This window comes from Procambarus clarkii, chromosome 92, assembly GCF_040958095.1.
Source record: "Procambarus clarkii isolate CNS0578487 chromosome 92, FALCON_Pclarkii_2.0, whole genome shotgun sequence".
NCBI lineage: Eukaryota > Metazoa > Arthropoda > Malacostraca > Decapoda > Cambaridae > Procambarus > Procambarus clarkii.
In genome coordinates this window covers 761,010-782,730 of record NC_091241.1, presented here as the reverse complement: position 1 = coordinate 782,730, position 21,721 = coordinate 761,010, and the positions used below count along the sequence as shown (strand labels likewise).

Below are 21,721 nucleotides of genomic sequence, written 5' to 3'. Positions count from 1 at the left end.
TCATGAAAACTTGGCTTATTAGGCAAATTGGGCCTTGCATAGTAGGCTGAAGTGCGTTCTGGCTACTAGGTACGACATATATATATATATATATATATATATATATATATATATATATATATATATATATATATATATATATATATATATATATATATATATTTAAGTTTGGTTTTTAGTTATACTTTGACCAAACTATAAAAAAATAGTACAAACGTGGCTTATTGCGTTTCAATTACAATATTGGGTTTCAAGTACAATCGATCGCATAATAACAAATGTACTATCATTGTAGAGGACGGATTGTATATACTAAGCCTCCAGCCTATGTGTTCTCCTAGTTGTGTTGCGGGGGTTGAGCTCTGTTCTTTTGGCCCGCATCTCAACTGTTAATCAACTTAGTAGTTACTAACTAGTAACTAATTTTGTCCCCCCCCCCCCCACACACCCAGGAAACAGCCCGTAACAGGTGTCTAACTCCCAGGTACCTATTTACTGCTAGGTAACAGGGGCATCTGGGTAAATGAAACTGCCTATTTGTCTCTGCCGGCGTCGGGAATCGAACCCGGGCCACAGGATTACGAGTATCGCACTCTGTCCACTCAGCTACCAGACCCCTAAAAGAAAAAAAAAGAGAGAGAGAGAGAGAGAGAGAGAGAGAGAGAGAGAGAGAGAGAGAGAGAGAGAGAGAGAGAGAGAGAGAGAGAGAGAGAGAGAGAGAGAGAGAGAGTGTGTGAGTGAGAGTGTGTGTGTGTGTGTGTGTGTGAGTGTGTGAGTGTGTGAGTGTGTGTGTGTGTGTGTGTGAGTGTGTGAGTGTGTGAGTGTGTGAGTGAGTGTGTGAGTGTGTGAGTGTGTGAGTGAGTGAGTGAGTGTGTGAGTGTGTGAGTGTGTGAGTGTGTGAGTGTGAGAGTGTGAGAGTGTGAGAGTGTGAGAGTGTGAGAGTGTGAGTGTGTGAGAGTGTGAGAGTGTGAGAGTGTGAGTGTGAGAGTGTGAGAGTGTGAGTGTGTGAGTGTGTGAGTGTGTGAGTGTGTGAGTGTGTGTGTGAGTGTGTGAGTGTGTGAGTGTGTGAGTGTGTGTGTGTGAGTGTGAGTGTGAGAGAGAGTGTGAGAGAGAGTGTGAGTGAGAGTGTGAGTGAGAGTGTGAGAGAGAGTGTGAGAGAGAGTGTGAGAGAGAGTGAGAGTGAGAGTGAGTGAGTGAGAGAGAGTGAGAGAGAGTGAGAGTGAGTGAGAGTGAGTGAGTGAGTAATGAGAGAGCGAGAGAACACATTTGTTGTCCGACACAGTACCTGATGCCGAAGGTGGTCTGGAGGAGAGTGACGAGGCCAGAATGGAAGAAGACAGTGGAGACAAGCTCCCCGCGGGCTGGGTCATCCTCGGCCATACAGAGGAACGACGCCACCAGGATGGGAATAGCCACAGTTCCTCCAGCCATCGTCAGGTAGTGCTGTCAGGAGAACACCACCAGGAACACAGGAAGAGAGATTAGTTGCTGGAACCATTGGGTGGCGAACCAATCCTTAAAACTGTTCGCCCCTGTTTACCCAGCAGTAATTGGGAACTAGGCTGTAAACCAACTGACGGGTCGTGTTCCAAGGAAAACTAGTAGGGTAAGGCTTACCATGAGCTATAGGAAGGGAAAGCTCTCAGCCTGCTAACAGGAGTCAGCAGTCGTCTGCTCCTGTACCCACCTGTGTGTAAAACTAGTAGGGTAAGGCTTACCATGAGCTATAGGAAGGGAAAGCTCTCAGCCTGCTAACAGGAGTCAGCAGTCGTCTGCTCCTGTACCCACCTGTGTGTAAAACTAGTAGGGTAAGGCTTACCATGAGCTATGGGAAGGGAAAGCTCTCAGCCTGCTTACAACAGGCAGAAGGCTTCTGCTTACTGTACCCACCTGTGTAAACAGTTGACGAAGAGACTAAATAAGATGATGCGTCTTTGGTTTCACTGAAATACATAAGTAGCAAAACAATGAGGATTCAACTGTTGTACAATATCTAACTATTACGCAATAACAACAATTTAAAAAAAAACATTATATAGGTGCAAATAAAAAATGTGGTTGAACACAAATAACCGAACCCGCACTTATAAACGTAAATGAAATATTTCTTCCGCCAGTCAAATCTAGGCAGACGTATAATGCAGCATCGATTAAACGTTGATCAAACGTTTATCCAACTTTCAAAACGTTTCTCAAACGCAGAGAAGTTTATCAAACTTTGAAAACGTTTATTAAACATTATAATTTTTAATATGATTTAACGTTGAAAACACTGATTAAACGACGTACGCGTTGATTCAACTTATTTAAACGTTGATCCAGCTCGATTAAAAGTTGACGCAACAGTAATTTAGCGTCGACTCAACGTTGACTTAAACGTTTCACGAGGGTGTTTTCTCGGCTGGGTGACGTTGTCCGTCGTGGACCCTATTGGCTTGATAAGGCTCCCAGAGGGACCAAGACGTGGGCACGTTTCATTCGGGTTCAGTTAAAAGATAAATTTTAAGGTCTGGAGTTAACCTAACTTAGTCTAGCCTAGCTTGACCTAACCTGGACTAACTTAGCCTAACCTGGACTAGCCTTGCCTAACCTAACCTGGACTAGCCTAGCCTAACCTAACCTGGACTAGCCTAGCCTAACCTAACTTACCCTACCCTTGGAGCCAGTCGGCCGAGCGGACAGCACGCTGGAACCCCTGTACACAGGGATGCCAGAAAAATCAGTTGAAGTGGAATGCTGAGCTCAGGTGCACATTATAAATTATAAATGTTTAGACCACTTTAAAGTAAATTTCGGGATAGAAGAGACACGGCACTAACGATCCTTATTAAAGTATTCATTACACCTAGCTTAACCTAACCAAGCCTAGTCTAATCTAGCTTTGCCTAGTCGAATCTCGCCTAGGCAAGCCTAACCTAGCCTAGACTAACCTGCCATAGCCTAACCTGCCATAGCCTAACCTAGCCTAGACTAACCTGCCATAGCCTAACCTAGACCAGCTTAGCTGGCTAGGGTAGGCTAACCTAACCTCGCTTAACCTAACCTTCAACATACCTGGAAGCCGAAGAAGATGGAGAAATACCACGGGGGCGAGTCCTCGACGGTGTAGAGAAGGTCATCAAGCGAGTCTTCCTGCAGGAGTGGCTCGTTCTTCCTGTAGGAGACGAGCTCTGTACACCTGACTCTCCCAGCTGTACATTTGAAGTACAGGAGACAATATTATTGATATTCAGCACCTGTACATAGTTAATACACCGTAATTCCGATAGTATAAAGGTCAATGTCACACTTCCATTTATTTAGTGAACTTAAAAGCTTATTAATACTGACGTTTCCTCGTCCTGAGGAACATCGATCTTAACCTCCGACTCTTCTGGTGTGGTAAAGCCACTTCACATTTGACGTATAAAAGCACTTTGATATTTATGCTTTGGACTATCTCAGGGTAGTTATAGGTGTTACAGTACGTAGAGAACCTGAAGCCATGATCAGTGGCCCAAGACGACACGGCATCAATCGCAAGTTGAAGCAGAGGCAAATCACCACCCCGACAGCAAAGGGTAAGATCGTCGACATAGAGAATGGAGAAGACGCCAGAAGGAAGAGAGGAAAGAAGACCATTGAGGGCAACCAGAAAAAGAGTAGTGCTCAGAACACTACCCTGGGGCACACCTTCGTATTGCTGAAAAGAGGCAGAGAGTGGTACCAAGCCTGACCCGAAAGGAACGACGAGAGAGGAAGCTGCGGAGAAGAGAAGGAGATCACCACGAAGGTCAAAAGACTGAAGTTGGGACAGAATATGATATCGCCAAGTGGTGTCGTAAGCCTTTTCCAGGTCAAAAAGGGCGGCAACAACGGAGGTCTTCGCAGCAAAAGCAGTACAAATATAGACCTCCAAGTTCACCAGGACATCTGTCGTGCTGCGGCACTTGCAAAAACCAAATTGAGAAGGGGAGAGGTGGTGATGGTGTTCTAAGAACCGCATCAGACGAACGTTAACCATACGTTCAAAGAGTTTGCAGACAACTCCTGAGGGCAATAGGGCGGAAGTCCTTAGGGGATGTCTCAAGGGACCCTGGTTTCCGAACAGGGAGGACAATGGCATCGAGCCAGTCCTTAGAAGCTTGACAGCCTCAAATCTGAAGGTGTATAGCCTAACCGGAAATGTTCGAACCTCGCCAACCCAACTATTATACCGTATTGACGTTACTAATACGCATCTTATTAGTAACGGTGCACATTAATTCCCCCCGTATTAATTAATAAAATCTTAATGTGTACACCCCCCGTGCGTATTAATTTTATTAATTAATTAATAAATTAATTTTAACCTCCCTAAAAAATGCAATTTTAAAATTTTTAAAATTGTGGCGTAGTAAGAAGCCAAAACAAAAATTATTGTAGACACGACTCAACATGACAATCGTGTGTGGGTAAATATCTCCTCCCCCCCCCCCCCTAGGAGAATGGTTGGGAGGGCATCCAACAGTAACTTTCAAGATATTATGTAACACACAAGCAAACAAGCGCGTCCTCCCATATGGCACCTCAATTGTTTTTCAAGCACAGCGCCAGGACCCCGCTGCCATGCCCTTGTGTGCATGGCAGCGGCATGCCCTTGTGTGCATGGCAGCGGCATGCCCTTGTGTGCATGGCAGCGGCATGCCCTTGTGTGCATGGCAGCGGCATGCCCTTGTGTGCATGGCAGCGGCATGCCCTTGTGTGCATGGCAGCGGCATGCCCTTGTGTGCATGGCAGCGGCATGCCCTTGTGTGCATGGCACCCCACAACACTGAAGTGCCGCCCATCATCACCTAGCCTAGCAACACCATGTATTTGAATGATATTTAAACACTATCACAATATACATCCCCCCAAAAAAGTAGGCCCTTTCACTCGGAAACCAATATATAAATCTTGTTGCCATTTTGTTTATTATAAGAATTGTTGGAATTTTGATCATTTCAACACCCAATGTTGTTCAAAATCATGTTCATTATAAAGATAAACAGAGTTCAGTTCAACATACTGGTTGGATGAGCGTTGGTCGGTTGAAAACGATGCCATGGTTCCTAGGGGGAAACACCTCTGGACCTCCAGCGATGGTCATGTATGGTTCCTGGGGGCACAGAATATACCTAAGATCCCAGGTATGGTTATATATGATTCCTTAGTGGGAAGGGCGGGTGTGACACGCCCGTCTCCACATAACGTGACACAAGCCCGTCTCCACATAACGTGACACAAGCCCGTCTCCACATAACGTGACACGCCCGTCTCCACATAACGTGACACAAGCCCGTCTCCACATAACGTGACACAAGCCCGTCTCCACATAACGTGACACAAGCCCGTCTCCACATAACGTGACACGCCCGTCTCCACATAACGTGACACAAGCCCGTCTCCACATAACGTGACACAAGCCCGTCTCCACATAACGTGACACAAGCCCGTCTCCACATAACGTGACACAAGCCCGTCTCCACATAACGTGACACAAGCTCGTCTCCACATAACGTGACACAAGCTCGTCTCCACATAACGTGACACAAGCTCCTAATACCTGCTCTAATAATAGTCCTCATTATATATGCATCATGAAAGCCGATGAACGTGATATATATCAATGAAACAAATGTTCTGGACATGCAAAGGGCTCAAACTCTCGTCTCTTAAAGACTTCCCGGGTACATGTGTACAATGATGGGATTATGTGCTACGTGACTTTGTTGGAGGCTTCCAGCAGGTACATATAATTCCCAAGTTTGACAATATACCCGCCCGTACCCGGGTGTACCCGCCCGTACCCGGGTGTACCCGCCCGTACCCGGGTGTACCCGCCCGTACCCGGGTGTACCCGCCCGTACCCGGGTGTACCCGCCCGTACCCGGGTGTACCCGCCCGTACCCGGGTGTACCCGCCCGTACCCGGGTGGTGGTGCAGTTACTGACACCATACCTCTACAATCTTGAGGTTATCTTGAGATGATTTCGGGGCTTAGCGTCCCCGCGGCCCGGTCCTCGACCAGGCCTCCTTTTTGTTACACACCCCCAGGAAGCAGCCCGTAGCAGCTAACTCCCAGGTACCTATTTACTGTTAGGTGAACAGGTGCAGCAGAGTGAAAGAAACTCTGCCCATTTGTTTCCGCCTCCACCGGGGATCGAACCAGGAACCTCAGGACTACGAATACCGAGCGCTGTCCACTCAGCTGTCAGGCCTCTACAATCACTAGTTACTGACCCCATACACCTACAATCACCAGTTAATGATAATCACAAAAGATTAATTCATTATTATTCCATGTAATGTCTTTATTAAGAATGCAAGAGTTGCCCAACTCCCGGCTACCTGTTTTACTGCTAGGTGAACAGGAGCATCAGGTGATTCGAAATGTGTCCCATCGTTCCTATCCATGGATGAAACTAGAGTCCCTCGGTTGTGAATCGAGAACGTAGACAATTGTGCCAACAATTTTGATGAAGATAATGTTTGAATTAAACCAACAAGGATGAAAGTGTTCATAGATAATAGACAATTACACTCACAGCGTTCAAGAGCTCCTCCCGCTTCGACCGCTTCCAGCGGACTGACCGCAGCCCGGCCACCACACCCAGTCACGCCCAGATATCACGTGACTTCTACGTCACTTCACGGGGCAGGCGACTCCTATCACGTCACGCATTTCATGACGCCTATGTTACTTCACGTGTCATATGACTCCTACGTCACTTCGAATGTACAGTACCTACCAGACTATAGCCAAGATTAGGCAGTCTCCGTGGTGTAGTGGTAAGACACTCGCCTGGCGTTCCGCGAGCGCTATGTCATGGGTTCGTATCCTGGCCGGGGAGGATTTACTGGGCGCAATTCCTTAACTGTAGCCTCTGTTTAACGCAACAGTAAAATGTGTACTTGGATGAAAAAACGATTCTTCGTGGCAGGGGATCGTATTCCAGGGACCTGCCCGGAACGCTACGCGTACTAGTGGCTGTACAAGAATGTAACAACTCTTGTATATATCTCAAAAAAAAGATGCCGGCGAAACTGATGTGAGAGTAGCTGAAAGACAAGAACCTGGACACTGAATCTGAATGTGACAGTTCCTGACAAAATCAGGAGGCCTGTAAACCAGATCGCAGTGCGAGAATGTGGGTATTTCTTAAAGTGAACCCCCAAGATACAAAGTGACCTAAGTGCACTTAAGGTGCACTTACACACTAAAAAATGGTATGGCTCGCGAAATTGACACTGTTCAGTTTTTTTTTGGGGGGGGTCCTTTGGTAGGTTAGAGTACGGCCCCATTAGTACAACAGTTTCAGGACGTTGGGAAACGTTAGTTAGGAGGACGGGCTGCATATCCACCAGCGGGAGCCTACACAGAGCTGTGAGTCGAAGTTACCCCAACTGAAGGCTCGCCTCGGCCTCCCAACACGAATTACTATTAGACACTCACCCTCAGTACCTAAGCAGCTTAACATAGCGTGGAGGAACACCTGCCCCAGCAACACTAGCAAATTAACCTGCCGGGGCTGCTGCCGGGGCTCCTGCCGGGGCTCCTGCCGGGGCTGCTGCCGGGGCTCCTGCCGGGGCTCCTGCCGGGGCTGCTGCCGGGGCTCCTGCCGGGGCTGCTGCAGGGCGTGGGAAATATAAGCCCACCTCGCCCTTGTCAGTCTGCAAGACAATGTCCGCCAGCCTCACACCTGCCTGCCGCCCTCCCTCTCATCCATGGCGTCCTCCACCAGCTCCACAATTGGATTTCCTCAGATTTCTACTGTTAAATGCCTCAAGCGTCTACGCCAGGGGCCAGATTCACGAAGCAGTTACGCAAGCACTTACGAACCTGTACATCCTTTTTCTCACTCTTTGGCGGCCTTGTTTACAATTATTAAACAGTTAATGAGCCCCGACGCACCAGGCGGCTGTTTATAACAATAACAACAGTTGATTGGGAAGTTTTCATGCTTGTAAACTGTTTAATAAATATAACCAAAGCCGTCAAAGATTGAGGAAAGATGTACACGTTCGTAAATACTTGCGTAACTGCTTCGTGAATCTGGCCTCAGGATTGGTCGCATGACAGTGTAACACACATGACCTCCCCCCCCCCCTTAGAGTTCACACCCAGGGAAGCCTGCTCCAAGAGGTCAGCCCAGATAACCTCCGGATTATCTTGTATGTTGATTAAAAAAAATTCCTGGGTTAGTCTTAGCATAGTTTCAAGTATGTAATATTTCATGATATTCTTGTCAAACATTGCAAGGGTATTAGACTCCAGATTCTTATATGTAAACATCCATGGATCTCCCTTCCCCCCCCCCCCCCCCCGTTTGGCCAGGTCAGAGGTCAGTCACACACGTAATTAATAACTCCTCTCTTGAAGAGTGTATGGTGAATGCCAAACAAACTTATTGAAATATTTTTTAAGTGTTTGTGCACGTGTGGCCCGACCCCCCTAGCATTTCTGATCTAGGTAGCAACAGTAAATCTCCCCTCCCCCCCTTTTGGGGTATATATATTGGTCCTGTAGAGATTTAAGAACAGAGTGCGGTACACCAGGATCGAGAGCGGGTTGGCAGTGTACCTTTGAGTTCCGGTGTAACTATCATATGTCAGCTCATAACAGTGTTACCAAGTGCAACCGATGGGGAAGTGTTACTCAGGATAAGTAGTGTTTACATTATTAGTTTAGTATCCATTATAGTGGTGTTACATTCGAGTGGTATTACATTAGAGTGGTATTACAATGAGGGAACTGAAAAGGAATAGAGGGGGATTGCAACCCTATTGAGAACCCCTTCCATTCTGATAACATCTGAGTGGACATATAAAATCAAACAAATTGCCAATAAAGATAGAATTCCACAAAATAACACAGTATCTGTAACTTTGTCACCGAGCATCATATTAACCTGAAAATTTAACACAATGTTCTATGTAACGAATGAACATTACAAAGTAAATCACAACACACACACACTCGCTGTAAACACAATATACACCGCGCGGAGCGTCTGCAGAAAGATGCACGGACGTACGACAGTACCCTTCCTGAGTGGACGAGAGTTATTATGACAGTACCCTTCCTGAGTGGACGAGAGTTATTATGACAGTACCCTTCCTGAGTGGACGAGAGTTATTATGACAGTACCCTTCCTGAGTGGACGAGTTATTATGACAGTACCCTTCCTGAGTGGACGAGAGTTATTATGACAGTACCCTTCCTGAGTGGACGAGAGTTATTATGACAGTACCCTTCCTGAGTGGACGAGAGTTATTATGACAGTACCCTTCCTGAGTGGACAAGAGTTATTATGACAGTACCCTTCCTGAGTGGACAAGTTATTATGACAGTACCCTTCCTGAGTGGACGAGAGTTATTATGACAGTACCCTTCCTGAGTGGACGAGTTATTATGACAGTACCCTTCCTGAGTGGACGAGAGTTATTATGACAGTACCCTTCCTGAGTGGACGAGAGTTATTATGACAGTACCCTTCCTGAGTGGACGAGAGTTATTATGACAGTACCCTTCCTGAGTGGACGAGTTATTATGACAGTACCCTTCCTGAGTGGACGAGAGTTATTATGACAGTACCCTTCCTGAGTGGACGAGTTATTATGACAGTACCCTTCCTGAGTGGACGAGAGTTATTATGACAGTACCCTTCCTGAGTGGACGAGAGTTATTATGACAGTACCCTTCCTGAGTGGACGAGAGTTATTATGACAGTACCCTTCCTGAGTGGACGAGAGTTATTATGACAGTACCCTTCCTGAGTGGACGAGAGTTATTATGACAGTACCCTTCCTGAGTGGACGAGTTATTATGACAGTACCCTTCCTGAGTGGACGAGAGTTATTATGACAGTACCCTTCCTGAGTGGACGAGAGTTATTATGACAGTACCCTTCCTGAGTGGACGAGAGTTATTATGACAGTACCCTTCCTGAGTGGACGAGAGTTATTATGACAGTACCCTTCCTGAGTGGACGAGAGTTATTATGACAGTACCCTTCCTGAGTGGACGAGAGTTATTATGACAGTACCCTTCCTGAGTGGACAAGAGTTATTATGACAGTACCCTTCCTGAATGGACGAGAGTTATTATGACAGTACCCTTCCTGAGTGGACGAGAGTTATTATGACAGTACCCTTCCTGAGTGGACGAGAGTTATTATGACAGTACCCTTCCTGAGTGGACGAGAGTTATTATGACAGTACCCTTCCTGAGTGGACAAGTTATTATGACAGTACCCTTCCTGAGTGGACAAGTTATTATGACAGTACCCTTCCTGAGTGGACGAGAGTTATTATGACAGTACCCTTCCTGAGTGGACGAGAGTTATTATGACAGTACCCTTCCTGAGTGGACAAGTTATTATGACAGTACCCTTCCTGAGTGGACGAGAGTTATTATGACAGTACCCTTCCTGAGTGGACAAGTTATTATGACAGTACCCTTCCTGAGTGGACGAGAGTTATTATGACAGTACCCTTCCTGAGTGGACAAGAGTTATTATGACAGTACCCTTCCTGAGTGGACGAGAGTTATTATGACAGTACCCTTCCTGAGTGGACGAGTTATTATGACAGTACCCTTCCTGAGTGGACGAGAGTTATGACCGCGCGCCCAAAATGAAACAGGTGTTGATAACTTAGTATAAACAATCTCTCAGATCGTCGCATGAGAAACACATGAAACAGTCTCCGTGGTGTAGTGGTAAGACACTCGCCTGGCGTTCCGCGAGCGCTGTCATGGGTTCGTATCCTGGCCGGGGAGGATTTACTGGGCACAATTCCTTAACTGTAGCCTCTGTTTAACGCAACAGGAAAATGTGTACTTGGATGAAAAAACGATTCTTCGCGGCAGGGGATCGTATTCCAGGGACCATAGGATTAAGGACTTGCCCGAAACGCTACGCGTACTAGTGGCTCTACAAGAATGTAACAACTCTTGTATATATCTCAAAAAAAAAAACAAAAAAAACAAGTACACGTGTGCACACAAGAGGCGTCAGGTGCATATACAATCTTATCGACACAAATTCCTTATACTTATGAAAAGAACTTGAGTAAAATAATTAATTATATTATAACTGCTTGTTTTATTATGAATTCCCTTAACTAATTGTAAGACTACTCTCGTGGTGATTAAATCTCCGATTGTTCCTCGGTAAGCTACGCCTGTTAACTACGTCTGACCCGCCCTTGGGGAAAAACATCGAACACTAGCAGCCGTCCTCCCTAAGACACAATTCACGACTAGAATGTTTGAGGTCAGCCTCGCTGCCAACATGACCCCCTCTATGATGATAACTCGGCTACACTCTAGGTGACGCAGCACCATCTGCGGCCTTATCGTTAAAAATCTAAAACTTGAAGCATCTCCTAGCACTTCAGAAATGTATCAGTAAGAGTCCTTCACTGATAATTTCCCAGACAACCTGCCGAACAGATTGCTGTACAACCTATAACTGGGTTGTACACCCCTGGAAGCTATGAAGAGAAACGAGAACTAATTTCTGTCCATAGATTTCAGAGCGAAGCGCATACCCCAAACTTTTCTCTAGTTTCCCGTATGACGCACTTGAATCATAACACTTAAAAATACGTGTGGCTCCGAGCAACGAAATCAAGAGCCCGCCTAAACAAACAAACAACGACAACACTGTTATGAGCTGACATATGATGGTTACACCGGAACTCAAAGGTACACTGCCAACAAGGAAATGCTAACCCAGGATTAAATACGCTGCCACCATCTGCCTTTGACCATTGAGACTATATCAAGCAACGAGGCAAGAAACATTGCTTGACTTGGAGAGTACTTTCTATGACTGTCATTAATTATGAAAATGGTTGTCAGCCACAATATCCAAAAGGCTAAGAGGATTCAACAATTGACACAGACGGGAAATTTAACATGAGTTTATTGAGACCAAAATTATGTCAATCACCACTTATAAATCCTACTCTAACACTGGCAAAAAGTTAAGAAATTTGGACATGGAAAAAAACCTCAGAGATCACACACATTACCTTAAGACCTCTGTCTCCCTGGCTGAGATGTTCTTCACAGACCCGCTCTCGATCCTGGTGTACCACACTCTGTTCTTAAATCTCTACAGGACCAATATATATACCCCAAAAGGGGGGAGGGGAGATTTACTGTTGCTACCTAGATCAGAAATGCTAGGGGGGTGATCAGAAATGCTAGTGGGGTCGGGCCACACGTGCACAAACACTTAAAAAATATTTCAATAGGCTTGTTTGACATTCACCATACACTCTTCAAGAGAGGAGTTATTAATTACGTGTTTGACTGACCTCTGACCTGGCCAAAAGGGGGAGATCCAAGGATGTTTACACATAAGAATCTGGAGTCTAATACCCTTGCAATGTTTGACAAGAATATCATGAAATATTACATACTTGAAACTATGCTAAGACTAACCCAGGAATTTTTGTTTAATCAACATACAAGATAATCCAGAGGTCATCTGGGCTGACCTCTTGGAGAAGGCTTCCCTGGGTGTGAACTCTAAGGGGGGGGGGGGGGAAAGGTCATGGGTGTTACATCAGTACTATCAGCACAACCCTTCCCCAAGGGGTACCAGATAGGAGCACATAATACCTTCATAAAACGAACATATTTACTAAAAATAATGTGGCAATCTATCCTGTAAGGCAATTCACACAGCTCATCACTGTTCATCGAAAACAAATTAACTAGGACCTTCTGCAGCAACACGCTGGCTGAAATTCCGTAGCCTCGCTTGTACAGCCTTTCTACAAACTCGCATCATGGCCTATATACAGCCTATGATAGTATATTGAATTTCCCCTGGTTATCTTGAGGTTATCTTGAGATGATTTCGGGGCTTTTTTTTAAGTGTCCCCGCGGCCCGGTCCTCGACCAGGCCTCCACCCCCAGGAAGCAGCCCGTGACAGCTGACTAACACCCAGGTACCTAATTTACTGCTAGGTAACAGGGGCATAGGGTGAAAGAAACTGTGCCCATTGTTTCTCGCCGGCGGCTGGGATCGAACCCAGGACCACAGGATCACAAGACCCGCGTGCTGTCCGCTCGGCCGACCGGCTCCCCACTGGTTGGCTCCATCACTGGTTGCAGTAATTGCTTCTTGGTCTCACTATCACATGAATAATACGCGTATAAACACACACATCTGATGTGTAACAAAAAGGAGGCCTGGCACAATGTGTACGTGTATATATAACATTAATTATTTTGTAACTAGCGTCAAAAATTGTTATTTGCTTAGCTATAAACGAACTAGAAGGTTCAGTTCCTGAACCGATTATGTGCCTCTGTAATCCTTTACACCACCGCCCACGGGATGGGTATGGGGTGCATAAGAAAGAAATTGAATTGTCGGCGTCATCAGTAGCAGCAGGAGTAAGAACAGCAGCAGGAACAACAGCAGGAGCAGCAACAGCAGCAGCAGGAGCAACAACAGCAGGAGCAGCAACAGAAGCAGGAACAACAACAGCAACAACAACAGCAGGAGCAGCAACAGCAGCAGGAACAACAACAGCAGCAACAACAACAGCAGGAGCAGCAACAGCAGCAGGAACAACAACAGCAGCAACAACAACAGCAGGAGCAGCAACAGCAGCAGCAGGAACAACAACAGCAGCAACAACAACAGCAGGAGCAGCAACAGCAGTAGCATCTCATCATCTTATCTCCTGCAAGACGAGACTCATCACCTCCTCCACCGCACACTCAAGTTACTGTGGTCGTCTGGAACCTGCCTCCACCCCTCTACCCTTGGTTAGGAGCTCCCTGCTAGGTGCTCCCTGCTAGGTGCTCCCTGCTAGGAGCTCCCTGCTAGGTGCTCCCTGCTAGATACTCACCCAATTGTGCTTGCAGGGGTTAAGATCTGGCTCTTTGGTCCCGCCTCTCAACTGTCAATCAACAGGTGTACAGGCTCCTGAGCCTACTGGGCTCTATCATATCTACATTTGAAACTGTGTATGGAGTCAGCCTTTACCACATCACTGCCTAATGAATTCCATCCGTTAACTACTCTGACACTGAAAAAGTTCTTCCTAACGTTCCTGTGGCTCATGTGGGTACTCAGTTTCCACCTGTGTCCCCTTGTTCGCGTACCACCCGTGTTAAAAAGTTTATCTTTATCTACCCTGTCAATTCCTCTGAGCATTTTGTAGGTAGTGATCATGTCTCCCCTTACTGTCTTCTAGTGTCGTGAAGTGCATTTCTCGCAGCCTTTCTTCGTAACTCATGTCTCTTAGTTCTGGGACTAGCCTAGTGGCATATCTATGAACTTTTTCAAGCTTCGTCTTGTGCTTGACAAGGTACAGGCTCCATGCTGGGGTCGCATACTCCAGGATTGGTCTTACATATGTGGTATACAAGGTTCTGAATGATTCCTTACACAGGTTCCTGAAGGCGATTCTGATGTTAGCCAGCCTCACGCACGCCGCAGATGTTATTCTTTTGATGTGGGCTTCAGGAGACAGGTTTGGTGTGATATCAACTTCTAGATCCTTCTCTGTCCGTTTCATGGTGAACTTCATCTCCCATTCTGTATCCTGTGTCTGGCCTCCTGTTTCCACTGCCTAGTTTCATTACCTTACATTTACTCCGGTTGAACTTTAGCAGCCATTTGTTGGACCATTCATGCAGTCTGTCTAGGTCATCTTGTAGTCTCATACTACAGGAGTCTCATACTCATGTAGTCTCATACTCATTTTGCCCGAAACGCTGCGCGTGCTAGTGGCTTTACAAGACTGTAATTACCATATTTGTATCCTCACATTCCTTATGTACATTCTTGTATATGCATAAATAAATAAATAAATAAATACTGTCATCTTAATCTTCCTCATAATTTTTGCACGAGGACTTGCTTCCCGACAATCCTCCGCGGTCATTTGTCCCTCAATAGAATTCTTCGTGAATCGGATACCTTTGATATCGTTCGCTTTGTGTGTTTGTTCTCACATTGGGGTCCTTGGTGATATTTAGCGCCCTCTGATTATTCCGCACATTTGATGGTGCTACATAGCCTTCCAGTGCCTTAGTGCCTTCTTTTTTATACTTCAGGTGTACCACTAATCTCATTTCCCCTAAGTGATTAGCTAATCTGATTTCCCCTAAGTGAACTTTGCGTTGGATTTTTTTTTTTTTTTTTTTTTTTTTACGAAATCGCCCCATCCGTTCAAAACACGACGTGTTGGTATATAATTTAAAGCAGCGTAATTGTGTCGTTCTCTATGCATCGGCCTCGATTGAATGAGTTGCTTGGGTGCCAACGGTTCTGCCAGGGGCCAGATTACGATGCACTTGGGAACCTGTATGTCTTTGGTTGACAATTATTAAACATTTAATGAGCTTCAAAACACCAGGAGGCTGTTTATAACAATAACAGTTTATTGGGCAGTTTTATTTTTTTATTTTTATTTTTGAGATATATACAAGAGTTGTTACATTCTTGTACAGCCACTAGTACGCGTAGCGTTTCGGGCAAGTCCCTGGAATGCGATCCCTGCCGCGAAGAATCGTTGTTACAACCAAGTACACATTTTACTGTCGAGTTAAACAGAGGCTACAGTTAAGGGAGTAAATCCTCCCCGGCCAGGATACGAACCAATGACAGAGCGCTTGCGGAACGCCAGGCGAGTGTCTTACCACTACACCACGGAGACACCTCGCTTGCTTGTAAACTGTTTAATAAATGTAACCAAAGCAGTCAAAGTTTGAGGAAAGATGTTCACGTTCGTAAGTTCTTGCGTGACTGCTTCGTGAATCTGGCCCCTGAAGCAACAGTTGCATTTATTTAAGGAGTGACAAATGCAGAGAACGACATTTTTAATCAATATTTAAATTTGTTTATGATCTTGGAAGTTCTATATAAACTTTTGAGAAAAACTCAAACTTTTATATAAAAAAAAATATATTTTAACAAAAAATGCTAACAAAAGACGGTAGATTAAATCTTTAATAAGGTGGTTATGGGGTCTTTATTGCCCCCAATTCCTGCTGTGTAGTTAATGCGGGTTCTCTTGTTACTGCGGTTAACAGTAGCCTCTATCGACCCTCTTGGGGCCAGTTACCCCGTAATCGCCTAACTGGGGAGCTGATAGATCACCTCGCTTGATATCTCCTTGTATCCTATATCAGCTCTTAACTTGTGGGCTGTGAGGGGTTGTTTTCCTTTGTGCTGACCGTCTGTGCTGGAGACCACAGTGTGGCCAGTCTTGTGCTGACAGTCTGTGCTGGAGACCAGTGTGGCCAGTCTTGTGCTGACAGTCTGTGCTGGAGACCACAGTGTGGCCAGTCTGTACTGGAGACCAGTGTGGCCAGTCTTGTGCCGACAGTCTGTGGTCATTACTTGAGCTAACAGTCTATGCAACCACCACTAACCATCCACCAATGATCGTCTATAAGGATTGGTCAGTCCAGGTGGTTCAGTCCCCTAAGCTCCTCGATTGACCAACCCACGACGACACTCGTGGATCCATTTGGGTACAGTTTTTCATCAAATTCTGGCACATGGGCGGGCCGGGCTGAGTTTACATATGAGAGAAAGGCTGCATGGTGCAGTGGTCATGGTACTGTGTACGATCAGGAGTGATCCTGGACGTCATGGGTTCGAATCCTGGCCGGGTCATTTAAAGTTCTGAATGAATAATGCACAGACTTCTATCTTGAGGTTATCTTAAGACGATTTCGGGGCTTTTTTTTTTTTAGTGTCCCCGCGGCCCGGTCCTCGACCAGGCCTACACCCCCAGGAAGCAGCCCGTGACAGCTGACTGACACCCAGGTTCCTATTTTACTGCTAGGTAACAGGGGCATAGGATGAAAAACTCTGCCCATTGTTTCTCACCGGCGCCTGGGATCGAACCCAGGACCATAGGATCACAAGTCCAGCGTGCTGTCCGCTCGGCCGACCGGCTCCTGACTTGCCTATAACCACAAGCTGATGTGTATAACTTTTTAGACACTCAACCCACCAGGGGACTCGAACCCTAGCCAACAAGGTGGCAGGTACACACTGTATCCACTACACCATACTTCAAAGCCGTAAGAGAGGTAGGAATTCTGGGGTATTTCACCAACTAGAACTCCATTCCTCTCCCAGGCAATGAGATAGTGTGGGACCTCTGGTGCTCTTTTCGTCGAATTTGTAGCCAAACTTAATGATCAAGTCACCTCTTGAAAATTTACTATGGAGACTGAAATTGATAAATGTTTGCCATTCCTAGATGTACTTATTCATAGGGAAGATTTTTCACTAAAGTTTAGTGTCTACAGAAAACCTACGAATAATTTATCTTACGTTCTTTATTTTTCAGAGCATAGATACAATGTGAAGAAATCAATTTTTTCTTCAATGTATCTTCAAGAGCTTCAAGAGCTCTTCGAGTTGTGAGTCCAGAATTCTTAGATGAAGAGTTTAAGAATATTGATTCGATTGGTCTCAAGCTTTGTTATCCACTGAATTTTTTGGAAGTTTGCCGTAGCAAATCACGTCGTACATATTATAATAATATATGCAGAGAAAAAATTCGCCCAAAGAATGTGTTATGTTTACCATATTTCTCTGTGTTTGAGAATATTGTCAAGGCCTTGAAACTTGTTGATGTACATGTATTGTTTAGCTATGAAAATACTGTTGGTAAGCTATTAGAAACAGCCCTCGTACTGATAATTGTCCTTTATAAAATACCTTGTGAAGACTAATAAGTTTCATGATGGGCAAACATCTAAAGATTTTAAATGTAGAATTTCGCAACAAATACTCTAAGACATTGCCAATTGTCTAATGCTTTGTTTGTTCATTTCTCAGAAGATGTTCACCAAATTGATTGGGAGATGGCTTCTTCAATAACGAATTGTAAAAGCACTTATAACAAACATAATTGAATCTGCTTTGATACAGATCACAAAAAGTAACTTGATCATTAGCAGTGATTTATATAACTTAGATCCATTTTTAATAGATCAATTAAAGGGCGATTTGAGTAGGATCATTGGAACACATTTGTCTCACTAATTCATTGTAAATATTTACTCTTATGCTATGATTATCCATGTGTGGGCCTGTGTGTGGCTATCAATGGGAGCTGCATTGGATGGGCCAATAGGCCCTCTGCAGTTTTTGTGCGGCTCATATTTGTGTCCACTTATTGTACCTCACCTCACTCCACCATTCTCTCCTGCCTATTTATGTCCAGTACTCGACCTGTAAAACTACTACTACTGAAGATGTATTAATATACGAAAGGACTTAAGGAAATTCCTGTTTCAATTTTCCTCCGTGGTCTGACACTGTCACATTTTTAATCACGTTTATTTTTCGTGATTTACACACACAATTTTATATATATATATATATATATATATATATATATATATATATATATATATATATATATATATATATATATATATATATATTTTATATATATACACATACATACATACACACCTATATATATATAAAGGGTAGTCAAAGTTATCATGGAGTTAAATTTGCAATTTTAGTTTTAGGCTTGAAAGTGGCTTATATTTAAGCACTTTATGATTGCACTATGGCGACGAGGAGACAGAATTCCCACCAAGGGGACGAGGACGCCAGCCATCTGGTGATTGGTCGGTGCCAGTTACGTGACGAAGTTGACCAATGGGGGCAGCGCCCCAGGGTGTGACATCACATGGCTGCGGGCGCCGTTCAGCCGCTAGCACCAAATCCACCAATGGAGCACAGAGCTTCACCAGCCGTGTTAGAGCGTGGACGTGCGTCAATGAGCTCTCCAGGTTGTGAGGTCAGGGAGCCTCAAGAAGTGGATTAAGCAGTTACAGTCTACTACGGACGCCGAAGAAGACCGGTAAACTCCAGGGAAGTGTACTAAGACCTAGTCCAGTTGGTGTGAGGGGCGCCAAGAGCCAGATCCGTCAGGTCCCCGAAGTTGTGAGGGGGGGGGGGGGCGGGGCAGACGCTGTGAGGATGTGCAAGTCCTGCAGGGTCCAACCCCCCCCCCAGGTATGACGTGTCAGCTGAAGAGACAGGGTCTAATCCACTGGAAGGTAAAAGGGACATGGTGAATGAGACTATGAGGAAACTTCTACGAGTTCAGGTGTGCGAGGGAAGAAGTGGTGTGCAGTGCCAGCCTTCAGTGTCAGGAGGAGAAGAATCTGCCTAGGAGAATTAACACCGCACCCACTCTCCTATCCACCCATTATATGCACGTAACTACGTACCTTCCTATCCACGTCCCTCCTTGCGACCACATTCTTGCGCAGAGAAACTTAAAGAAATGGAACAAAGGGAATGTTCGGCGACCTTTAATGCAGTTAAATGTAGCCCAGACTTTTGAATGTGGCGTAGTGGGGGTGAGGCTATCACAAAATTTTGCCCATGATGCTCGCTTTGCTGACAGTATGGTTTTTTTGGTTTCTGCTGTGGCCTGCCGGAGATTGACCCAGTTGTGTAGGGAGGGTTGACGTCTTTGTTTTTGTATGGCTCGTCGGCGTAAAGCGACTGTTCGTGCACATTCCGCGTGCTACCACGGTTTAAGTGGTTTGCTGGACCTATGTCCTGAAGTTTTCTTGAGCATTTGGGTGGCTGCAGAATTTATGGCCGAGGTGATTGTGGACAGTCGAGTGTTAGGGTCTACATTTGTATCTGGGAGACTGACAATATCAGCCCATTTTTTCTTGTCTAGTTTCTTAATGTTTCACTTGGGGAGCGTTAGTGGGTGGGTTGGTGGCTGAAAGTTAGTAAATTTTATAATGAGGGGTTTGTGGTCACTACTAATATCTGGTCCAGTATGACACTGTAGTTCATGTTGAAAGTGTGCAGAGCCAAAGCAGATGTCAAGTGAGGCTTCATAATTGGTTCTGTAGTTAAAGTAGGTTGCAAGGTAGGGCGGCGAAAGAAGACTATATGGTGTAGTGTCTAAGTAGTTATATAGATCGGTGCCTGCAGTATTTAGGGTACCTCTACTCCATGTGGGGTGGTTAGCATTGAGATCACTTGTAACTATGATCGGGTGTCGTAATTGGTTAAGATAGAATTCCAGTTCATTTAAGTTTATTGTACCAGCAGGGTTGTATATACCCAGGAAGGATGTGTGTGTGTACTATTGTAAGGTATTAGGCATGTTAAAATTTCTAGTTTACCGTTCACAAAATACGTTAGTGTTACAGGTTTACATGTCGTATTACTTCTTATTAGGAGGAAAATACCCCCCACCCCCATACGGTTTGGTCTGTCCAGTCTCTGCCTCTGAAAGTTTTTAAACATAGGATTTTGTTTGGGAGTGAGCCAGGATTCGGTTATGAAAGCTAAATCCGGTTTGGATGAGCAAAGGCATTGTTTAAGTTCTGTGAGAAATGTTTTAATGCTTTTTGTTCCGAGTCATAAAGGTTAGGGGAGCCATTGAGGATGTTTTGGGTTATGGATGTGTCTGTTTTCCTTGGTATGCCAGTAGTAGTACGTGTTGGATACCTGGATGTGGATGTGGGGCTGCGTCTTACTCTTGGTACTGGCGGTTGGGATTTGTGGCATGTCATCCTGGAGAGTGATTTTGGGAAGGCGTGCTAAGGAGTTATTTAGGAGTTTTTCTATCATCTGTTCAAACGATGTGTGTCCAGCAATGGTGGCTTTGTTTGGGCGGATGTCAGTGTCTGTAGCTGTTGATGGGATGTCTTTTGGGTCAGCCTCAGGGGGTGGGTTACTACTTGTGTAAAGAATTTAGTTACAAGTCGGTCCAGCGTCTTTTCTAGTGCATTTCCGATGCGAGTGACAAGAGTTTCAAACAGATCAGGAATCAGTTGTGCATTTTGTGGGAGATGGTTAGACCCTGGGGGTGCGGGATTGTCGGTGATACTTATCAGGTACACGCAATAGTTGTGGTTGAATGCGAGATAGAGGTTGATGATGGGCTGAGTTAGGTTGTTTCAATGCACTACTGTATTGCAGGTTGGTAGTTGGGAGAACCTTAGTTTTTGTTGTTGTTGCTGCTATGTATGAAGGACATTGTTTGAATGTAATGTCATGATCGCCACCACAGTTTGAGCAGGTGAGTGTAACTGTTGCACAGTCTTGCATGTAATGGGAACCAGAGCATTTCCCACATTTAATGTCTTTGGTGCAGCCTTTCGAGATATGGTTAAAACCTTTACATTTAAAACACTGAGTGAGGCGTGGTATATACACCTCTAGTTTATGGAGGAAGCCGTTTAACCAAATCCAATCAGGGGGAATGTAGTCTAGAAAGGTAAGCAGGGCGGTGCCTGTATCACTCAGTTCTGCGTTTGTTCTTCGCATAAATTTTTTGACTCCATAGATTGAAATGTCATGCGTCTGAAGTTGTGCCTTTATGTCGTCTGCACTGATGTCTACCACATGTCGGATTACATATTCTGCTAATCGGTCCCCCCTAGTGGTTTGTAGCACTTGACTTTGTATCAATAGATGTCGGTAATATCAAACTAGTTCTTCGCTGTGTTTGTGATCCACTGCGATCAAGTTCCTTTGTTTATTAGGTCTGATATCGAACACGTTGATCCCCTAATATCTTGGGAATGGCATTATATAAGATAACTTGTATCCTGCTATTTCTGAAAACACTCCCATCTTCGCCATCAAAAGCAATGATTAAAGTTTACAAATCAGAAGAACTTGGCCCACCTTGGTTGAGCGGTGGATGTTGATACCACGTG

General features: G+C 45.1%; 1 protein-coding gene across 3 annotated transcripts in view; it reads right to left on the bottom strand.

Moving 5' to 3' along the window:
• Window positions 1-21,660, bottom strand: part of LOC123775204 (solute carrier family 23 member 2) — a 39,374-nt gene extending 17,714 nt beyond the window's left edge. Inside the window, exons 1-4 of one of the 3 annotated variants that reach the window (XM_069319098.1) lie at window positions 20,505-21,660; window positions 5,030-5,119; window positions 3,055-3,154; window positions 1,286-1,443 (exon numbers count right to left, since the gene is read on the bottom strand). In XM_069319098.1, the coding sequence (XP_069175199.1) occupies window positions 1,286-1,443; window positions 3,055-3,154; window positions 5,030-5,067 (296 nt within the window). In that variant the 5' untranslated portion in view covers window positions 5,068-5,119; window positions 20,505-21,660. Of the gene's footprint in view, window positions 1-1,285; window positions 1,444-3,054; window positions 3,155-5,029; window positions 5,120-6,548; window positions 8,066-20,504 lie in introns of those variants that run through there. The other 2 variants (XM_045770187.2, XM_045770191.2) reach the window with 2 other exon arrangements.
• Window positions 21,661-21,721: the final 61 nt, after the last annotated feature.